The following is a 20088-nucleotide window of genomic DNA, read 5'->3' as shown; positions in this document are numbered from 1 at the left end:
TCTCTATGATTTCTTTTAGGCAAGCCACTTAATGATTTTAGCCTCAGTTTCCTCATCTGCAAAGAGAGGGCACTAAAAAAAGGTGATCCTTGAGGGCTATTGCAGCTCTAACATTTCATAAATCTATGGATATCATGCTACTTCTAGGTGAGACAGGGGGTTAGAATGCTGAACCTGGAGGCGGGTTATTCTCAAACTTATTCTCAGACACTTATCAACTTTGCGTCACTGGGCAAGTCATTTAACGTGTCTGCCTCACTTTCCTCCACTGTAAAATGGGGATGATAATAATAATAATAATAATAATAATAATAATAATAATAATAATAGGGATAACAATAACCTACACCCCAGTTGTTGTGAGGATCTCATTTGATCTGATTCAATTTGAAATAACAATTACAAAAAGTTTAGCATAATACCTGGCACATAGTAGACACTTAATAAATGTGCATTTCCTCCCTCTCTCCCAATCTCAATATTAGTTTTTTGACCAACTAGCTGTACCTGGCAAGGAGCTGGAGAAGGTAAAGAGATGTTAAAAGCCTATGCACAGAGAAGAGGTAGAACAAAGAAAAACAATCCTTATAATGTGTGGTTTTAAATGAATTATTTTCTTTGACTTTGAAACTTAGAGCTAGAATTGTTAGGATGGATTACCCATGTGCGCTAAGCTCTCTTTTTTGAAAAATATGCCCCAGATCTCCACATAGAAGTCACCAACAATTTTTATTAGATCACAAATTGTGCGATTCTCAGTCTTGCAATATTTTGGCATATCTATCATATCTATGCTTAAAGATGGCACTGGATCTCATGGTTATACAATTTTTAATCATTGGAAAAGGCAACATGGACTCATGGAATGAGATCTAAAATTGGAGTCCAGAGTTTGGGCTGTCAAAAAGGTGACCCTGGGCAAGTCACTCAGTTTCTCTGGGTGTTTCGTTTCCTCATCTGTAAAATAGGGATGATAATACTGCTGGTACCTACTTTACAGGGTTCTGGTCATTTTTTAGGTGTGTCCAACTAAACAATTTCAAAAGGGGATGGGATCCCACAACTAGATAAATCCAGAAGGAGTGACCAAAAAAAAAAAAAAAACTTGATGAAAAAGATTATAAAAAAGCAGTGAGGCAATTTCTGTGTATGACTTGTAAGGTCTTTTTCATTACTTTATAGTCACATATATCTTATATATTACCTAACGTATAGATAATATAGATCATTAGTTAGCAATAAGAAGTTTAATTCATAAATTGTTTTTTGATGACAAGTGCTTTGTAACCATTATATCAGTTGATCATGACAATTTGCTACCTATAAGAATTCCAGAATGAATGGGGTGCTTCGATGTCTGCCTATTTCTTTCTATTTTTTTGAAGGATGTAATAAATGATCACTCAACAACTTTGGCCTTACTTGAAACATTAGGACCCAAGAACCTATGCTGAAGACTTGTGGAAAACATATAGAGTGTTGCTGCTCTAGTCTTACATGAAAAACAGAGAGAGATTCCTATGAACAACATGATTTCTTTCTCTTGTAATAACTAAAGCTCGATGTTGGAAACTGACTGCTAGCCTTTATATCCTATGTGCAAATTAGCAAAGTAATGCTTTTTTGCATGAACAAATATATGGTCATTTGGGGTTAACCAAAGAATATGCATTGGAGAAATATGAAAATAGACCACCGGGCAGGTTTTCAGTAATAAACTAGAACTCTGTGGGTGACAATTTAGTGGTTATTTTGAAAATATGGTCCCAAGAGATTATGAATTTGATTTTCCTAGGCTGGTAGAAAAGATCCTTTAGAGTTAATGCAGAATATAAAACTAAGGGTTGTCTGTGAAAATGCTCCACTTGAAACTAAATTAAGTTAGACAGATATTTTCTCTCCTAAGGAATGTCATGACATACAAAACAGCTACACCATGCATTGCCTTATCTGGTCCCAGCTGGTAGTGAATAGGCAAATTTTTCTGGACCAGGCTCAGGTCCAGAACCAGAGTTCATGTATTCCCCAAGTACCAGGGACTTTGGGTCTGCTGGCCTTTGTCACTGAATGTTTCAAAGATGCCTTGATACTAGTGGAAAAGCATTAAATTATGTGATGGTGTTTTAATGTTCTTTATTTGATTATCTTTGGAAGCATTAATAAGCCACATAAGATTAACAACTGACAAAGTTGTGAAGTTCTTCCTTAGTTATGAACCTTCCATTCATTTCAGCTCTCATGCCTATATTTCAGACTCTTTTCCAAGGTAGCTAGTGTTCATCTTAGAGTGCTTCTTGGATCCAGGCTTTTCTCACTTCTCCCTCCCATAATTCATCTCTACCAACCATTAACAGGATTTAAAACTTACCTGTTTTGTAGCTTGTCCCCTAGAATCCTGTTAGGTCATAGCTAGCTAATTTAAACTAATTTGTGTTAATTTGTATTAACGCAAATGTGTTATTCCTCCCATATTTGTATTTTAACAGGAATCTTCTGGAGCTAATGGCTTGACTCTGATCATGGGAAATTCATGACCAATGGTCACTGTTAGGGTAAATATTTCTTAACAGGTGAAAACTGATAGATTCCTAAAGCCATTCCATATAAGTGGCTAACCTCTGTGCCTACATGTGTAGGGTTGACCTTGAATTCACAATCTTCTAAGGAAGAAGCACATCAAGAGTGTCTCTCTTCCATATTCTAGGAAACAGGGCATGTTGAAGGGTTGACTATGTCTGATCATTACCACCTCTTCTTAAAGGGTTCCTTCAAAAAGGAATCCTATTTCTGCCTTTCCAGGGCAGAGTGACCAGTTGGCAACACAGACCATCAGGTCCTCTGCATCGGCGATCCAGAACGGCAAGGGTTTGGGAAGATACCTTGGGTCTGATAAGCTCTAAGACCTCTGCCTTCCCCCTCCCTTGTCTGTCTCCCACCTTGGCTGTGGCTGGGGGAGTCCCTGGAGGGCAGGCACTCACCTGTGTGTACGAACATGTGCTTAACGTAGTTCTGTTTGGCGGTGAAAGTCTTGTTGCAGAGAGTGCACTCATAAGGCTTTTTTTCCCCCTGCCCACCGGCTGTGCTGTGGCCTGCAGATGGGGCCAGGGGCTGTGGGGCTGGCAGCTGGGCAGTAAAAGTTGACAGGCCAGGCTGGGACACTGTCACAAACTGGGTCTGCTGGCCTGCTAAGGGCTGGGGCAGGCTGAAGAGGAAAGGCTTGGGGCCACTGCCTGCGGTCTGTGTAGTGAAGAGGGCCGGCAGGTAAGTGTTGCCGGCTGTGCCAATGACCTGTGTGTTGCTGGTCAAGGTCAGGGGCATCCTCAGGTTGCTGGTGAGGGTTTCTGTCTGGCGAAGATAGAGCTGGGTACTTGGCAATGGTTGGGCAATCGATGTGTTGACCGAAGGCTGCAAAACTTTCTCAGTGCTGTTGCTCACCGTGAGCACGGTGCTGTCCATCTCCACATCGTTGCTCCTCTCTGGAGAAGAGGAGTTGGCATCCGGGTGCTGCTGCTGCTGCTGTTGCTGCTGCTGCTGCTGCTGTTGGCCACCTTCCGAAGGGACATCCGCCGGCTCCGTCTGAGAAGGCTCTGGCTGGCCCTCCCGGCCGATGCCGGCCATGAACTGCTGCTCCACGGAGTCGGGTTCCGTGCCGATGGAAGAGCTGACCCCCGAGTCAAAGCTCTCCCCCTTGGGCTCGCTCTCTGTGCCTTCTGCCTGATCCGTGTCTTCCGTGCACTCCTCGGACTCGTTGTGCTGCAGGATCTGCACCCGCTGCTGGCCGTAGTAGTCATAGTCATCCTCCATCTCTTGTTTGATGTGGATGTTCCCCACCAGGGTCTGGATGCGGACAGGCCTCGGCTGCTTTCGGCAGTGGGTGGTCTCTGGAGTGGTAGAAAGGTACCGCTCCATCTGCTGCGAGCGCTCGTGGATCCGGGTGATCCAGCTGGGGTCCTCCATGTGGTGGTCTCGGGGCAGCCCGAGGGCCGTCTCGTGATGGCTGACCACGGCTCCGCTGTAGAAGGAGCGCTCCCCGCTGCCATTCTGCATGGAGCAGGCATAGAGGGCCGAGTAGATCCTGTCTACACTGTGCTGGGAATGACTCTGTAGGTAGCCAGATTCTGTGTCGCTGCTCTGCCCCGAGGTGCCCGACTCGGGGGTGCCCCTGGGGGTGTCCTGGCCAGAGTCCTGGATCACCGGGTAGACGTCACCCACATTCTGGGAAACAATCCGTGTGCACTCATCGATCACCGTCTTGATCTGGAGAATGCTGGCGGCCGTGAGAATCTGCAGGGCTTCTGACTGGGAGACCCGAAGCACCCCACTGTACATGAAATCAATGAGTTTTTGTACAGACTGGACCGACACCACGGAGGGGATCTCAATGTCACTATAGCCCAGCAACAGCTTATCCTGGAAGAAGGGGCTGCCAGCGGCCAGCACGCAACGGTGGGCGCGCAGCATGCTCCCGTGGATACGGACCGTCACGTCACAGAAGTGGCCACGGTTGCGCTGCTCGTTGAGGGTCTCGAGCACGGAATTGCTGAAGTTGTGAAGGTTGATGCTGTGAATGCGCTCGGTCATCCCCTTGCAACTGATGTCACCTGGAGCATAGCAAACCAAACAAGACAAAGACGTTTATTAGAGCTGGCTCGGATCTCTTTCTTATTCAGCCTCTAGATCTGGGGTAATGCCCACTCTACCCGCCGCCGTGCCAAGTGGCATCCCCAATGACCCAGAAGCAATGCCCTGGACATGCCTTCATGGAATACATACAGCATAGGAAAGGTAACCTGTTATGTCAAGAGCTTGAAGATTGTCCAGACCTCTGGGCTAATCAGGATCATGGTTATTTTGGATGTAGAGTCCATATTCTGACATAATAGTTCTAGTCCTCATCTGCCCCCCTCCTTCACATCTACATTCTCCGTGGGTGTCTGGTTCCAGGCAGGAACCACTCACAGGTCTAAAGCTTTTGCCAGAAAGATACTAGCTGAAGTAAAACTAGATAAGTTATTTAGTTGGCACATTTACTTATTAAACTTATTAAGCCCTCATTCAAGAAGTTCTGAAAGCAAACAGTTAACTAATACATTTTTCAGGCTACTCCTGAAGTCTCTGTAGAGTTGGTCCAAGCTAACAAAAGGTTCCCCATCCCTTTATTTTATTTACAGACAAAAATGAATCCAACAGCTAAAATTTCAAACATTTCTCATGTATTCATTTAATTAAACGAACAAACCCTTCCCAACCATTTATTCAAAATCCCTGAGAAAATGAAATTCACCATTAGGTTAACTAAACGTTTCTCAGTTGTGGAATAAGTTACAGAATGCAAGCCAGCTTCAATCATCTCAAGAATGTGACATCGTTCTGCCTCCACTCTATATCTACATATGCCTGCTGTCTCTGATGCTCTATGTGAGGTTCTTCATAGGTGAGTGGTATAGTAAGTAGTTTAAATTCTCTGAAGCCCAATGGGAAACGGGTGCCTGAATGGGTCAGGAAACAGCAATCCTGACCCTGGGAAGTGATTTCGTTATCACAATTATGCTAATGACTGACTAAGTGAAAAACCACTTATTAACTGTTTACTACAGAGGTGTCGAACAAGTGGCCCGTGGGCTGCATGTGTTCCATAACACTCGCAAGGGCAGCCAGAACCAGAATGAGATGGGAGATGAGCATCGTGTGTGAAGAACAGCAAGTAGGCTAGTGCAGCTGGCTATACCAGAGAGTGTGCAGAGTGGAGTAATGGGTGAGATGACTGGAGATGTAGGAATGGGTCAGCTTGTGAAAAGCTTTAAATGCCAAACGGTGACTTTTTAATTTTATCTAAGAAATAATGGAGAGCCACTCAGGTTTTACAGAGTAAACCTGAGGGCTAGAGGAGAGTGACAGAGAACTGTGGCTTTAAGAAAGTCATTTTGGCAGCCTTATAGAGGACGGATGGGAGTGGGGAGAGACTTGAGGCAAGCAGACCAAACAGGAGGCTATTGAGAGATGATGAAGGCCTGAATCACACTGCTCCACCTGTTGTTTGTCCTTGGTTGATGGCAGCGGAGAGAGGGGACTAGAAGCAGAATTAGTGATCATGGGGAAACTGCCATTTTCTTTATAGAGCACAACACAGATAATTTAGATTCAAGATTATTTATCTCTCTTTGGTTCCTTTTATCTGACTCAGCCAGTGCTTGCAGAAGGCAAATTGGTGGTGACTCATGATTGTGTTGCTATGTTTGATCAGAAACACGAATGGAATTCATCTATATCCCAAGCAACTATTAATATGATTTTGCTAACACACAGGTCTAACCATGTCACTGCACAATTAATCCATTTGGGTGGTTCTCTATTACTTGTAGAAACAAACACTTTTCATGTGTCTGGCACTGTGTTAAGGATTTTTAACAAATATTATCTTATCTGACCCTCACCACAATCTTGTTAGGTGGGTACTAACTGATGATCCTCATTTTACCAGGAAACCAAGGCACACAAAAGTTAAGTGACTTGCTCAGAGTCACACTTAGTAAGTGTATGGGGCTGGATGTGAACTCAGGTTTGTTTGTTTTTTAACTCCAGGCCCAGTTCTCTATCCACTGTGTCACCTTAGCTGTCTCAAATTTTCCCCATTTGTCAGAGATAGAGGAACAGGAGAATGAGCAATTTGCCTAAGGTCATATAGGTAGTGAATTCTGGCATTATGACTTGAATTCAGGTCTTCTATTTCCCAGATGGGGATGTGTCAGATAGTCTGGTACCTCTGTATATAGCCAGATACAAACCAGTTCTATCACTGATGATCAAATGGACACAGGAAGTTAAGTGCCATGCTGAACTAGAGTTAGAGACCAGGTAACTTTGGGCAGTTATTAGCTCAATTGTTCCTTCTTTTATTTTAAATCACAGAAAGACTAAAATTAGAAAACTAACCAACCTGCCATTTTTCTTAGGTAGAAACCTTCAACACCTGCCTCTCTTATAGCAACCCCCGCCCAAAAAAAAAGAAATACAGAGGACAAAGGGGTAGATCACCTTTTGCCGATTTTAGTATAAATAAGAATGGGGAAATATGCCTCATCATTCAACACCATCTCAAGCCTACAGCATACAATGCCTGAGGCAAGGGAACTGTGCTGTCTTGATCTGTTCCCAGGCTTTCTTCCCTATTTAAGGGGAATACAGTGGGGAAAAAAAAAAGTTTCTGTGACAGTAATGCTGGGCACAGGGCTTTTGTGAAATGCTTCATTTTCACCCAATGAACATTAATGTATAGATTCCAATAGAATCAATTTGAAATAGTCTACTGTAGGAGGTTTTCTCCCCATTGAAAACAAACCTTGATTGGATGGGTATTCAGAACTGTATAGGAAGGAATGGTGTGAAAATTCAAACCCTATTCTTTCTTAGATTGGCAGTGAATAGGCATTTGGACCATTCAGGGGGGAAAAAAGCCTCAACCCTACAAAACCTCACAATTTTACATGGATTATGTGCATTTGAAAAAAAAAAAAGCAGAGTTTTCTATGAAGGGAGCAAAAGGAGCAGTATGAACATGGAAATGGTGGCAAAGTAAAAAAAAAAGATGCTAAGATAAAAGTTCTGTTTTTTGGGGGAGAAAAAACACCCATGTCTTTTCAATAGGGTAAAAATATAGATCAGCCTGCAATGTCACTCACCAGAAACACAAATGGAATTCATCTAGGAAGACCATGCGGAATATAGAATGGGCTTGAAGCAGGGGGTTGAAATTGAAGGGAAAGTTTTGTTGCTGTGAAATAGGTGATGGAGGGCTTGGTTTACTGTTTTATAGGAACCTTGCTCCCTGCTGGTCCTTAAGCTGTGGGTGTCCAACAAGGACAGGACTTAGCATGAGAATAAAATGCTGATGGGTGTAAGGAAAAAGGATGAAGAAAGGAAACAGCAGGCAATAACAATCTCTTTTAATTAGGTGTGAAATCCGGTCTATTCCCAGCCAGGAGACCAAATGGCTGTATAAAATGAGACTAGTACGAGCCTGATGTAGTGGGAAGGGAGATGGGAATTTGGAGACCTGGTGATTTGGCAGGAAATAGAAATTACCAAAATAATAACCAAGATGAATATGGTCAAATGACTTCTATGAAAAGCAAATAAAATTTTAGAATGGCATGCTGGACCCACAGCTTGAAAACCTATACATGTGAGAAATAGAACTAGTAGTTATATTTGTTGGTCTTAATATGATCCCTTCCAGGAAATCCTAACCCCATGCCTTATCATGGTTTGGAGGTGTCCTTATTGGTGAAGCATTATTTTTTTCAGGTCCCAGGGCAGCTAGGTGATATAGTGGATAGAGCTCTGGGTCTGAAGTCAAGAAGGCTCATCTATTAACTCTGACCTCAGACACTTTCTATCTGTGTGACCCTGATCAAGTCACCTAATTCTGTTTGCCTCAGTTTCCTAATTTGTAAAATGAGCTAGAAAAGGAAATTGCAAATCACTTCAGTATCCTCACCAAAGAAATCTCAAATGAGGTCACTAGGAGTTAGACACAACTGAAAAAGAACTGAATAACAATAAAATCAACTGTTTATGTACTTGTTTACTCCCCCCATTAGAATATAAGTTCCTTAAGGACAGGATCTTTTTTCCCCCCTTTACTATGTCTAGCACTTAGCACTATGCCTGGAACATGGTATTAATGTTTGCTGATTGATTTTTTTTAAACTCTTACCTTCTGTCTTAGATCACCATTAAGTATTGATTCTAAGACAGAAGAGCAATAATGGCTAGGAATTGGAGTTATGTGACTTGGCCAGGTCACATAGCTAGAAGTGTCTGAGGTCACATTTGAACCTGGGTCCTCTGGCTCCAGGCCTGGCACTCGGTTCCACTGTGCTACCTAGTTGTCCCTTGTTGATTGACTGATCAAGGCTTGCACCATAAGCCCAGTGATGGGGGGGTATTGATTTTTTGAGGACTAGAAGAACTAAACTAAGAGGTACATCATCAAAGTTACATACCCAAACCAAACCAAATGTAACCCAAGTGTTGGCTACCAGGCAATGGATTTTTTTAGGCACAACAAGGCTGTTTTACTAAAGGATTAATGGAAGGTGTACCTACCCTGGTGAAATCCCATGTCTTTCAAGTCCCTAATCAAATACAAACACCATTACTATGATGACCATTTTAGCTGGGTAAAACATATTACTAAACTAACAACTGACTACTCTATTTATCGATATACAAAATTTTTGGGGCTAACTAGACGTGCTGTTGATATTACAGCTATACTATGTCTTGTACTTGTCTTCACTTTTCATGTGGGGTGAGTTGATTACTTATATTAATGTGTAAGCAAATTTTTGCCAATAAACTTCATTTTGCTGTACTTTATACCTAAAGCTGATAGTTATATCTTCTTTTGTTTTGTTTTGCCTTGTGACTAAGGCTGCAGTGGAAGAAGCAAGTAGACTCTCTTCAAGCTTATTTAAATTAAGCTGATAATACTACAACAGTTTGAATATAGACTGGCCTTTTTATTTGTTCTAAATTTACTGCATAAGATTTGTGTTGGTTCTATATCCTGTCTTTATTTTCAGAACATGCATACTATGTATGCATATATACATTTCTTTTTTGTTCCAGGGCATATCCTATATCTTATATATGGCTCTTCTATACTATTCTATTCTTTTTAAGAAGAGAGGTCACCATCATCTGTGCTGAAGAGATAAAACACTTTCCAAGAGAACTATGGAGAAGAGAGGGCAAAGAAAGAGATAGTTGGAGGGAGGAAGCGAAGACAGGAAGAAATAGAAAACAACAGAGAGAAGAATAAGAGAATGGAAAAATCTTATCACCCCCAAAAATAATTTTAGTTGAAACCTGGAAAGATTTCCACTGGCATTCTTGGCATGATCCAATCTCACATAGCTCAAGTATAACATCACTTACCAAGATTGTCTCTTTATCTATTAGATGCACTTTAAGCAAATGCCATTTTGTCAGGGAATACAGAAAACAAAAACTAATAACCATAGATAAATTTATATAGTACTTTAAAGTTTGCGAAACCCTCTTATTCTCACAATAATCTTGGGAATTAGGTACTATCAAAATATCCATTTTACAGATGAAGAAATTAGGTAGACACAGGTTAAGTGACTTTCCCAGGGCCAAACACAGCTAGTACATGTCTGAGGAAGGATTTAAATTTATGTCTTCCTGCCTCCAAATCCAGTGTACTATCTATCCATTATCACCTAGCCATCTCCCAAAGATATACAGGAAAAGGGTGTTTGTGGGGGGCAGGGGTAGATTTCTTTTAATTTACTTGTTAAGGCAGCTAGGCAATGCAGTGGTTAGAACACTGGGCATAAATTCAGACAATATGCATTCAAATCCTGCCTCAGACACTTAATAGCTAAGAATAGCCCTGGGAAAATCAATTAACTTCTCTCTACCTTAGTTTTGTGTAATTAGAATCTGTTACCCTAAAAACTACAATTCCTAGCACCCCATTCTCTTCACATTATGTGCTGATACAGGGAGGATATAAATTTGGTGTAGCCCCATCTCTCTCTCTCTTGTTTTCCTTTTGGGGCTTTGGTGGAGCAGGCTTTTTAAACGGGCAAGGAAAAATTAGTCATGTGGTCTTATTTTTGTTAAATAATTAGATTTTTTTTACTTCTATTTCCTTTTTATTCCTTCTGCTTCAAGTGATTATTAATAAACTTTATAAAATTAATACTTGGAGTTGCTGGATATTAATTTAAATCCTACATTTTCCTCAACTATAAATAAGGATAATAACAGGATATATACCTTGCAGGGTAATTGTGAAGATCAAATGAGATAATATTTGGAAAGTGTTGAACACAATGCTCGACACATAATGGACACTGTATAAATTCTTATTCTCTTCCCCCCTCTCCTTTTCATGGTGAAAACATTAGATACTTCCATGAAAACAAAGCAAATATGGAAATAAATCTGATCTCTGTAATCTAGGTGAAAAAATGTTTTAATTTACTTGAAATTACTTGAATACCTTGAAATATTTCCAACAAGGAGCTCCATTGCTGGCATTTCCATTCTTATACCAAAAAAAAACCAACTCCATTATATTTGAGGGATAAAACAGGGTTGAAAATGGGCAAAAATGTCAATTGAGCAAACTGCTATTCCCTCTTTCTGGACTTTCTTATCCTATTTTATCAGACTCTAACCTTCAGCTGTTCCTTGAATACCCAGGGCCCCTGCACTGTGGAGATTTATTTAGCCCTTGATTTGAATTGGGGCTCCTCATTGCCTCATCGTCCCTTCCACACAGCCTGTGAAAAATGAGGCGTTTGAGACTTCCTTCTTTCAGGCCTTGCTCTTGCTGGGACTCTGGGAAAAAATGCAACAGCTCTAATGGTCCCATTTCAGGAACCCTAGTGGTCAGATTTCAAGGCACTAAACATAGTCCAGTAGGAAAAAAATTTTATATGAGGGAAAACTTAGTCCTCATCTTTAAGATAGTCATGCTTTTCCTTATGTATGTGAAGTAATCTTGTCTGATTCCAGCTAGAGTCTGTCATTAACAAATACAAATAACTGGGAAACTATCATGTGCATTCTAAATAATAACAGCAGCTATTAGTACCAAGCTACAGTAATATCCCACAAAATAGTGACCACAACTGCTGCCATTTTATAATAAACACACACCGTTAAGGGGGCAGCCAAGTAGGTCAGTGGATAGAGTGCCAGGCCTACAGTTGGGAGGATTTGCGTTCAAATCTAGCCTCAAGACATTTCCTAGCTGTATGAACCTGGGCAAATCACTTAATATCATTTGCCTGGCTGTACTCTTCTGTTTTAGAGTTGTTACTAAGACAGAAAAAGACACTTTTAACAATGCCTACCTTTAATGTTATAAATTTACTAGTATAATGTCCTTCAGGCAATCAGCTCAGATCAGCTTTGTCCCAGCCCAGCTCCCAGTCTCTCCATACCCTTTTAAAATGGGGCTATTTCATCCCATTTCTACTCTTGTTCTTTTGACACCCCTGGAAAGTTGCTTCCCCTTTATAAGGGAATGTCTTCTTTGCAACCAATTAATACTGAATGGTACATGATTATGGCCGAATCTATAGGTGACATACCTGCATTCACTGCTTAACTAGGAAGGATTGGTATCATGGATCTACAAGCTGGAAATTCATCTACAACCTTTCTTGTTTGAAATGTACATTAATCTGTCGACAAGTATTTGCCTATTATGTGTTCAGTGCTGTATGTAATGAGGGGGTTAACCAAAAAGATGGTCTCTAAAGTCTCTCCTCACACTAAAATTCCATAAGATGGAATTTTTTTTTGTCATATAAACTGCATAGAGATGTGAATTTTCTCTTTAGAAGCATACATTTTCATGGAATGCCTTTATGTAGAGGAATAAAATACTATGAGTTCAAAAGCTTTCTTTGCCCTCTTCCACTAGAATTTGTGAGCGCTGTTTTAACTGTGCACAAAGGCTGACAGCTATGGCGCCAGACAACATACTGAAGGATGGCTAGAGATGCCCTCCTTCTAGTGATTAAATGAAATGGCTTCTTCTTGAGGGGGTAGGACCTGCTGGGATGAAGGAGAGGAGTCAATGAAATCTGAGGTTGATGTCTTTAAATCCTCTTATCTTGTAAACCTTTTGAGATACTTTTTTGGGGGGGGGATTTGATTTTTCTAAAGCTCTTTCCTTACAAATTTAGCTGATGCCCTATTGTAACCTTTTCCTTTGTTCACTAAATCTAGGGAACAAAAAAACCTGAGATGCTGCATCCGTGGGTGGGACTGCAGAAATGAACAAAAAAGATCAACTTAAATTCACACTAGAAGTTATGCAATTTGAACTTAGGCTGGAATAAGGCTTTCAAGAATGATTTGTGTCATCAAGTATAAAGTCAGTGGTGGCCCTTTATTTTGTTTTAAAAGAAATTAAGAGAATGATAGCTTTTACACATTCACTTTAAGAATTCTTAGTACATCTGTTCTCTCTAAATAGCTTTAAATCATCACAGTCTTATTTGAATGGAAAATGAACTTTTAACAAAAATCTCATATTAGCCAAAAGAGGCAATAAAGGTATTGGGAATTTGGGTTAAATCTTAGCAGCTAATGATGAAGTGTATAGACAGGTATAAAATCTATTCTTTGACTTACAAATGGAAAATGGCTTTTATCTGGACTTCAAATAATGATAAAACAGAACCCCATAGTGTTTTTTTTTTATTAAGTAAAATAAGTTTTTTAATTAAATTAATTGTGGAATATCTTGTTAAGAAGAATTTCCTCTACATTTCTTTTCATTGTTGTCATAAATAGCTTTTGAAGGGTGTTTTCAGATTCATAATTAATAAATTCATTTTCACCCTTGTTTCATCCTACTTATGCTTTTAAAAAATCCTCCAATATACAATTGTCCAGGTTCTGGAAGAAGATTTCTATTCATTAATAAGAGGGTATTCCATTGTTCTACAGGGAGAAACAGTATTGGTACATGACAAACAACTGCCTTCAAGTGTGAAGAAGTTCTACACAACAAGAAAAAGAACAGGGCAGGGTGTATGGAGTCATTAGGTAATGTATTTCTCCAAAAAAGTCTGGGGCCTGCTTTTCTAAACTAGGCAGCCTCTGTAGCACAGAGGAAAGATATAATGGGATCCAAATTTAGTATTTTTGTTTTGTCTTGGTTTTAACAATACTTGCTAGTCTAGACAATCAGTCAGAAAAGAAATATTTATTAAGCACTTACTTTGTGTTAGATATTGTGCTAAGTGTTCTGGGAATACAAAAAGTCAAGCTATTCCCTGCCCTTAAGGAGCTCACAGTCTGATGGGGGAGATGACAAACAAACATGTATAAACAAACTATAAACAGGATAAATAGGAAATCATCAGTGGAGGGCAGACATTCTAGAATTAAGAAGGTTGGGTAAATCTTCCTTAAGAAGATAGGATTTCGGATGGAACTTAAAGGAAGGCAGGGAAGCCATGAGGTAGATGAGGAGGGAGAGAATTCCAAGGCATAGGCGACAGTCAGAGAACTATCTCAAGCTGAGAGGTAGTGTCTTTTGCAGGAAATAGCAAGGAAGCCAGGGTCACTTGGTCAAAAAGTATGTGTCCTAGAGTAAGTATAAGAAGACTGGAAGGAGAAGATTTTGTATTTGATCATGAAAGTGACAGGGAGCCAGTGGAGTTTATTGAGAAGGGATGAGGGGGACAGGGTTGGACCTGTGCTTTAGGAAAATCAGTTTGGTGTGTGAATGGAGGATGGGTTAAAATGGGGGAAGATTTGAGGCAGGAAGACCCAGCAAAAGTCCAAAATAACATCAAGCATCAACTTTTTAAATGTAGGAATTGTGCTTTATTATATATGTATATATGCACACATATACACTAGATTTGGTGGAGTTACATATATGTATATGAATTATGTATATGTGCATATGCATAAAATGACACCGAATCTGGTATAGTTCTATGTGGTGGATATTTAATAAATATGAAACAGGCTTTCTGCCAGACCCAAAGTTGATTAAGATTCAGAATGTATATTTTTTCTGATTAATTCTCTCTCTCTCTCTCTCTCTCTCTCTCTCTTTCTCTTTCATCTTTAGAGTGGCTGGGTCCATCCAACTGCCCTGGATTTTTGGTGTGCAATACTGTTTCTCTAATCACCTCATGCTCTTGTCCTTGCCCCTCCCCTCCAGCCAAATATCTTTCATTTATGTATTCAGAACACATTTTAGTTTTAAAAATATTTTTCTTCATTTTATTCAATGTTGTGCCCCTATAAAGTGCTCATATCAATGCATATCTACTGGAGAAGAGGGTTCATTCAACATTATTACTTCCATTCCCCCAAATCCATCCCTTTTGAGAGAAAAGTTCAATGTGTTGCCATTGGAGCTTGAAGCTGAACTGACTCTTCTTATCCAAAGTAACAAGAAGAAGTGACCAATCAATCTAAAAAGTGATGTGAAAGTGGCCAACGAAGACCTCCCATCATACAGAAGCACAGAATTTGGGAGTGGCAAGGTTACCTAGTTCAAACCACATCCCTACAAAAATACCCGACTATGCTCTAAATGAACATCCAGCCTGTTCTTGAGGAAGTGGAGGGTAACTCTCTATCTTCCAAGGTAGCCCAACTTCCTTTTTGAAGAGTTCAAAAACTGTCAGGGAAATTTTCCCTGAAATGAAGCCTAAATCAGTCCATCTGCAATTTCCATCCTTTGCTCCTGGTTTTATCATCTAAAAGCAAACAGGATAATTTTGATTTCTCTAGCCCTTCAAACATTTGAAGACAGATGATTCCCCTGAGTCTAGTTTTCCCCAGGCTAAATAATCCCATTTCCTTCAACTGATTTTCTTATGACAAGGGTCTCAAAACTCTTTACTATCCTAGTTATCCTCTTGTTCATGCTTTACAGCTTATCTATATCCTTCCCAAAATGTGGCACCTGGAAATAAGCACAATTCTGATGAACGCAGAATATAGAGGTACTTATTTAGTTCATTGTTGTTGTTCAGTTGTGGTTGACTCTTGGTGAACCCATGGACCACATTACACCAGGAGTTCTATCCTTCACTATCTCGCCAAGCCTGTCCAAGGTCACATTAGTTGCTTCCATGACCCTATCTTTCCATCTTGTCTTTACTATCCCCTTCTCCTTTTGCCTTCAATCTTTCCCAATATCAGGATCTTTTCTTATGTGGCCAACATATTTAAACTTCAGTTTCAGTATTTGACCTTCCAGCAAATAATCTGACTTATTTTTTAAAAGTATTCACTGATTGGATTTACTTGCCATCAAAGGAACTCTCAAAAGTCTTCTCCAGCACCACAATTCAAAAGTATTGATTCTGTGATGCTATTTTTTATGATCTGACTCTGCCATACATTGCTAATGCAAATGGTAGGTGCTATGTAAATGCTTATTAGGATTCATACTCATATTATTAATGGATTGAATTTTTTAAAATGTAGATCAAGACTGCATTAGCTTTTCTGGCTCCCAAACCATACTGGTGACAATTGAGTTAGTAGTCCATAAAATTCTTCAGATTCTTTTCAGATTAGTTGTTGTCCAACCCTGGCTACCACTTACTCCATCATGTACTTGTGAGTGGGAACTTGAATCTTGACTCTGTCCGGAAGTATGCTAATGGCCATCTAGCTTCATGTAATATGTACATTTTGGTAACCAAGGCATCTACACATTTATCCAAATTATTGATGAGTATCTTAAATGGTCCAAGGTCATGCCCAGAACCATGGGGCATGCCCCTGGAGATCTTTGGCCAAGATGACCTTGAACCTTACTGGCTACTTTTGAACCTGGCTCTTCAACTCTATCAATGTCTATCTAATTATATTATTGCCTAGAAACCAAATCTTTCCACCCTTTTCCATAAGAATAGTATGAATATTTTAAATCAAATATGTTTCTAGAATCTAATTCTTTTATCTATAACAATCCCTTGAATTAACAAAGATGTTCTATTCTTATTTAAGAATCCCTGCCTTCTCTAGAAAGCCACTAAGTCTTTCATTCTAGAGTATTCACAGGCATACAGTCAAATTACATGGCTGATAGTTTGTAGAATTTATTCTCTTTTCCCATTTTGATAACTGGGACATTTGTCCCTTCCTCAGTCCTGTGGTACCACCTCTGTTTTCTGTAGACTTCCTTTCAAATATTAATGATCATAGCTTGGCAATCACATTTGCCAATTGTTTCAATATCTGATGATGATTTGGACCAAGTGAAATGAATTCCTCCAAGGATAATGTCAGCGTGGAATCTAGAAGCCCCCAAACTTGTAGCCTAGTAAGATTCAATGACCCCTAGTTTAGTTAGCTAGACCTTGTCACATGATTCTCTCCCTGCTAGAAAAGTTCTACCCCACTAGTCTCAGACTAACCATAGACCTTAAAGTAGTTTAGGTGGGGAGGACAAATCCCATCAGATGTTAAGTATCTCTTTTGTCCCAATGGTTTCTTCCCCTTAGGCCAAAGCCCTTTACCAAGGTAGGCCAAAGCCCTTTACCAAGGTAGACCAGCCCTTGGCTGGATCTTTCCATTTTGTGTCCATTGATATTCCTGTCCTGGACTCCGCATTTTCCTTTGTTACCATTGTAAAGTCAATCAACTATCCTTCACATCCTCAGTCCCCATGTTCCCTTAGAAACATATTTAAGCTTCCCACTTTAATGGCTCTTTGGAATTTTCCACCCAAGTTGGTGAGACTCCCAGGGGTCTGTGACCAGAGCAAGGGCAGAGTGAAGGAGGACTCTGCTAGGGTTTGAGGCACATAGCTCTGAGTGGAAGGCCTATTAATGCATGTACCCCTTCTCCTTAATTAAAAATGTGGTTTTTCTAACTATTTAATAGCTCTGTTTTTTTCCAATTTAACAACAACGAGGTCTTTCTTACTATTTTTTTTACTTATATCCATATAAATATCAATACAAGTGGGCTTAAATGCTATATTTATAGGTGCTATAGAAATAGTCATGAATTAGTTATGATATCATTATGAGTAGCTGTATTTGGATTATCACATGTAGGAATTACTCATTCTATTTTCACTCTGTGGCCACTGGGTGTCCTCATTTACAAAGTAAATAAGCAATATTTCTGTAATGTCCATCAAGGAAAAGGGAAGAAATAGGTTGTCTTTTCTGCCTCTGCTAAATTTATTGCTAAATCCACAATCAACCAATGGGTTAGATACTAACCCTGTAGAGAACTTGTAGACACCATGTTATGTTGAAAAGCAACATCTCAAAGGGTCAGGCATGAATTTTAAATTCTCTTTCCCCAAGAGAAGTGCTAGCGACTAATTTATTAGAATAAGATCTCATTCCTTTTTTAAAAAAACTGCCACATAATTTTGAATCTCTTCTCACGGAGTCAACAGAGATAAGAGAGGATTTTAATTTATTCTTGAAGAAGAATATCAAGTATTTCCAAAAGATACTTATTTATTAGAGTTTTTCTGTGAGAGACAGAAAGTTGGAGTGTTAGAGTCTGGAAAAAAGTGAGTTCAAGTCCTGACTCTGACTTGAGCTAGATGTGTGGACATGAACAAATAACCCCCTCAGTGCTTCAGGTAACCTTCTGCAACAGTTTAATTAGATCGACAGCTATGCACCAGTGAGGGGAATTTCCACCAGAAAAATTCCAACAGCTCCCTCCGCCCCCAAAAAATTCATAGGTCTGGGTTAAAAAAAACACAACAACACTTTTACCTTAATTCTGGAAACTAAATTAAAATAATCATGTTCGTAATGAGTATAACTATATTGTCACATCTCAGAAACCCTATATAATCTTAAAAACTGTTTTGATTTGGGTCAGTATAACAACCATCAATCATCTGAGTTTTAGAAACAGAGATTTGAGTCACTGCTCTGTGATCTATCTTTAAAATTGGAGATCTCTTGCTTCAAAAAGATGTTATGGCAATGAATAAGATAGAATGTGGAATCATTTTGAGATCCTAGGAAGACAAAGGAGAGAGAGTCTCAAGGCATTACTAATACTATAATTATTTTTTAGTCACAATTGTGTGGTAGGAAAACAGGATGAAATACTTGAATTAAGACTGGGGCTTTTGATTCATTTAATACAAATTTACTGAGCACCCACTATGCATGAAGCACTGTGGTAGGCTCCCTCCAGGACAAAAAGTTGTGCAACTACCCTTTGTATTCAAATCTGTCAGTCTTAGCCCCAAACTAGGTTGTAGAGTATTCAATTTCTGTATAACTTGCTAATTTCATATTTGAAAATACCTTTTATAAGATTATTGCCTTGTCTCTCTTTCTGATACTAATTTCTCAAATCTGAGATTCAATGCTGCTAACTGAGTAACAGTGCTCATTTCAAAATGTTACAGAGAACTAACCTGATTCTTTTTTAAAGGTTTTATCGACTCTGTAATATAGATATAGACAGTACAACTATTATTATTTGATAGGTAACTTCAGTATACAAATGATCCATAAAAGGCAATACTTGAGCCACATACACGCTCAGCTAATAATGGTGTAAAAAAAAAATAAAAAAAACCCCAAACTTCTGGGCAATGTAATTAGATTCCAAAGAAGTTCCATAGACCCACTAGCTTTACAGAAAACCTTTGTTCCATGAAATCATCATTATAGCCCAGTAGCTGCTTGTTTCTTTAAAACAACGACAACAACAAAAACCTCGATCATAAACTCATTACTTTCACATCCTCTGCTGGTTATAGTTGTTTTTTTTTAACCTAAGCTTGTAAGTCTACTTATTGTTCTTTATTATGATTCTATGCTAATTCTCGGAAACAATACATCTAGAGATCTATTTTGTTATATCTTTATGTCTTCTGGGATTTATAGGTCCATCACTAACATTATGTAATATTTTAATTAGTGGATGTTCATTCTTGGAGTATTGTAATCTTGTATAGTGCTGATTTGTAGAATCCTACTGAATGTAGTTTGCAAACACCTCTCCTCCACTCCCCACCCGAAAAGCCTTTCAATTTTACTCAGTTTTTCTCCCCTATCCCTGCTAGAAGTACCATAGGCCAGATAGATACCACGGCACCATTCTTATCTGATATGCCCGGCGCCTAGTCCCGTTTAAGAGACACTAGTGTATTGTTCTTAAGGTACTGATATCCTGAAACCTAGTCTACAACACAAAGGAGATCATTAGCTGTGCAAGTGTCTCCTTTCTTCCCTCCCTGGCTCTTCCTTCTTCTGCCTACCCTGCTCTAGTCCTTTGCCGGAGCCCATAAACCAGCTAGTAGCAGATGGCAACTGGTGCTGAGTGAATATGAAATCATGTGAGGGAAGGCAAAACCAGTTTAAAAAATGAGCTTTCTTTTTCAGTGAGCTAAGAACACTGGAGTAGTAAGTTCATCCCTTCATTTGTTTAGTCCTTTATTCATTCAAGCAGAAAGTAGCTTTTCTGTGTATCTTTGCCACCTTGTGCTTCTAGAACTACAATAGATTGTAGACTCAATCTCCTTTCAGCATAAAGATTCAAATATTCTTCGTCAAA

The 20088-nt window shown here is 39.6% G+C and overlaps 1 protein-coding gene across 1 annotated transcript in view; it reads right to left on the bottom strand.

The window, feature by feature from the left end:
• Positions 1-20088, bottom strand: part of ZBTB20 (zinc finger and BTB domain containing 20) — a 57318-nt gene that overhangs the window by 15737 nt on the left and 21493 nt on the right. Inside the window, exon 2 of the mRNA XM_044670086.1 lies at positions 2979-4601. Coding sequence (XP_044526021.1) covers positions 2979-4601 — 1623 coding nt within the window. The remainder of the gene's footprint in view (positions 1-2978; positions 4602-20088) is intronic.

This window comes from Gracilinanus agilis, chromosome 3, assembly GCF_016433145.1.
Source record: "Gracilinanus agilis isolate LMUSP501 chromosome 3, AgileGrace, whole genome shotgun sequence".
Classification (NCBI taxonomy): Eukaryota; Metazoa; Chordata; class Mammalia; order Didelphimorphia; family Didelphidae; genus Gracilinanus; species Gracilinanus agilis.
The sequence above is the reverse complement of the archived record's forward strand: the minus strand, read 5'-3'. Positions and strand labels throughout refer to the sequence as shown.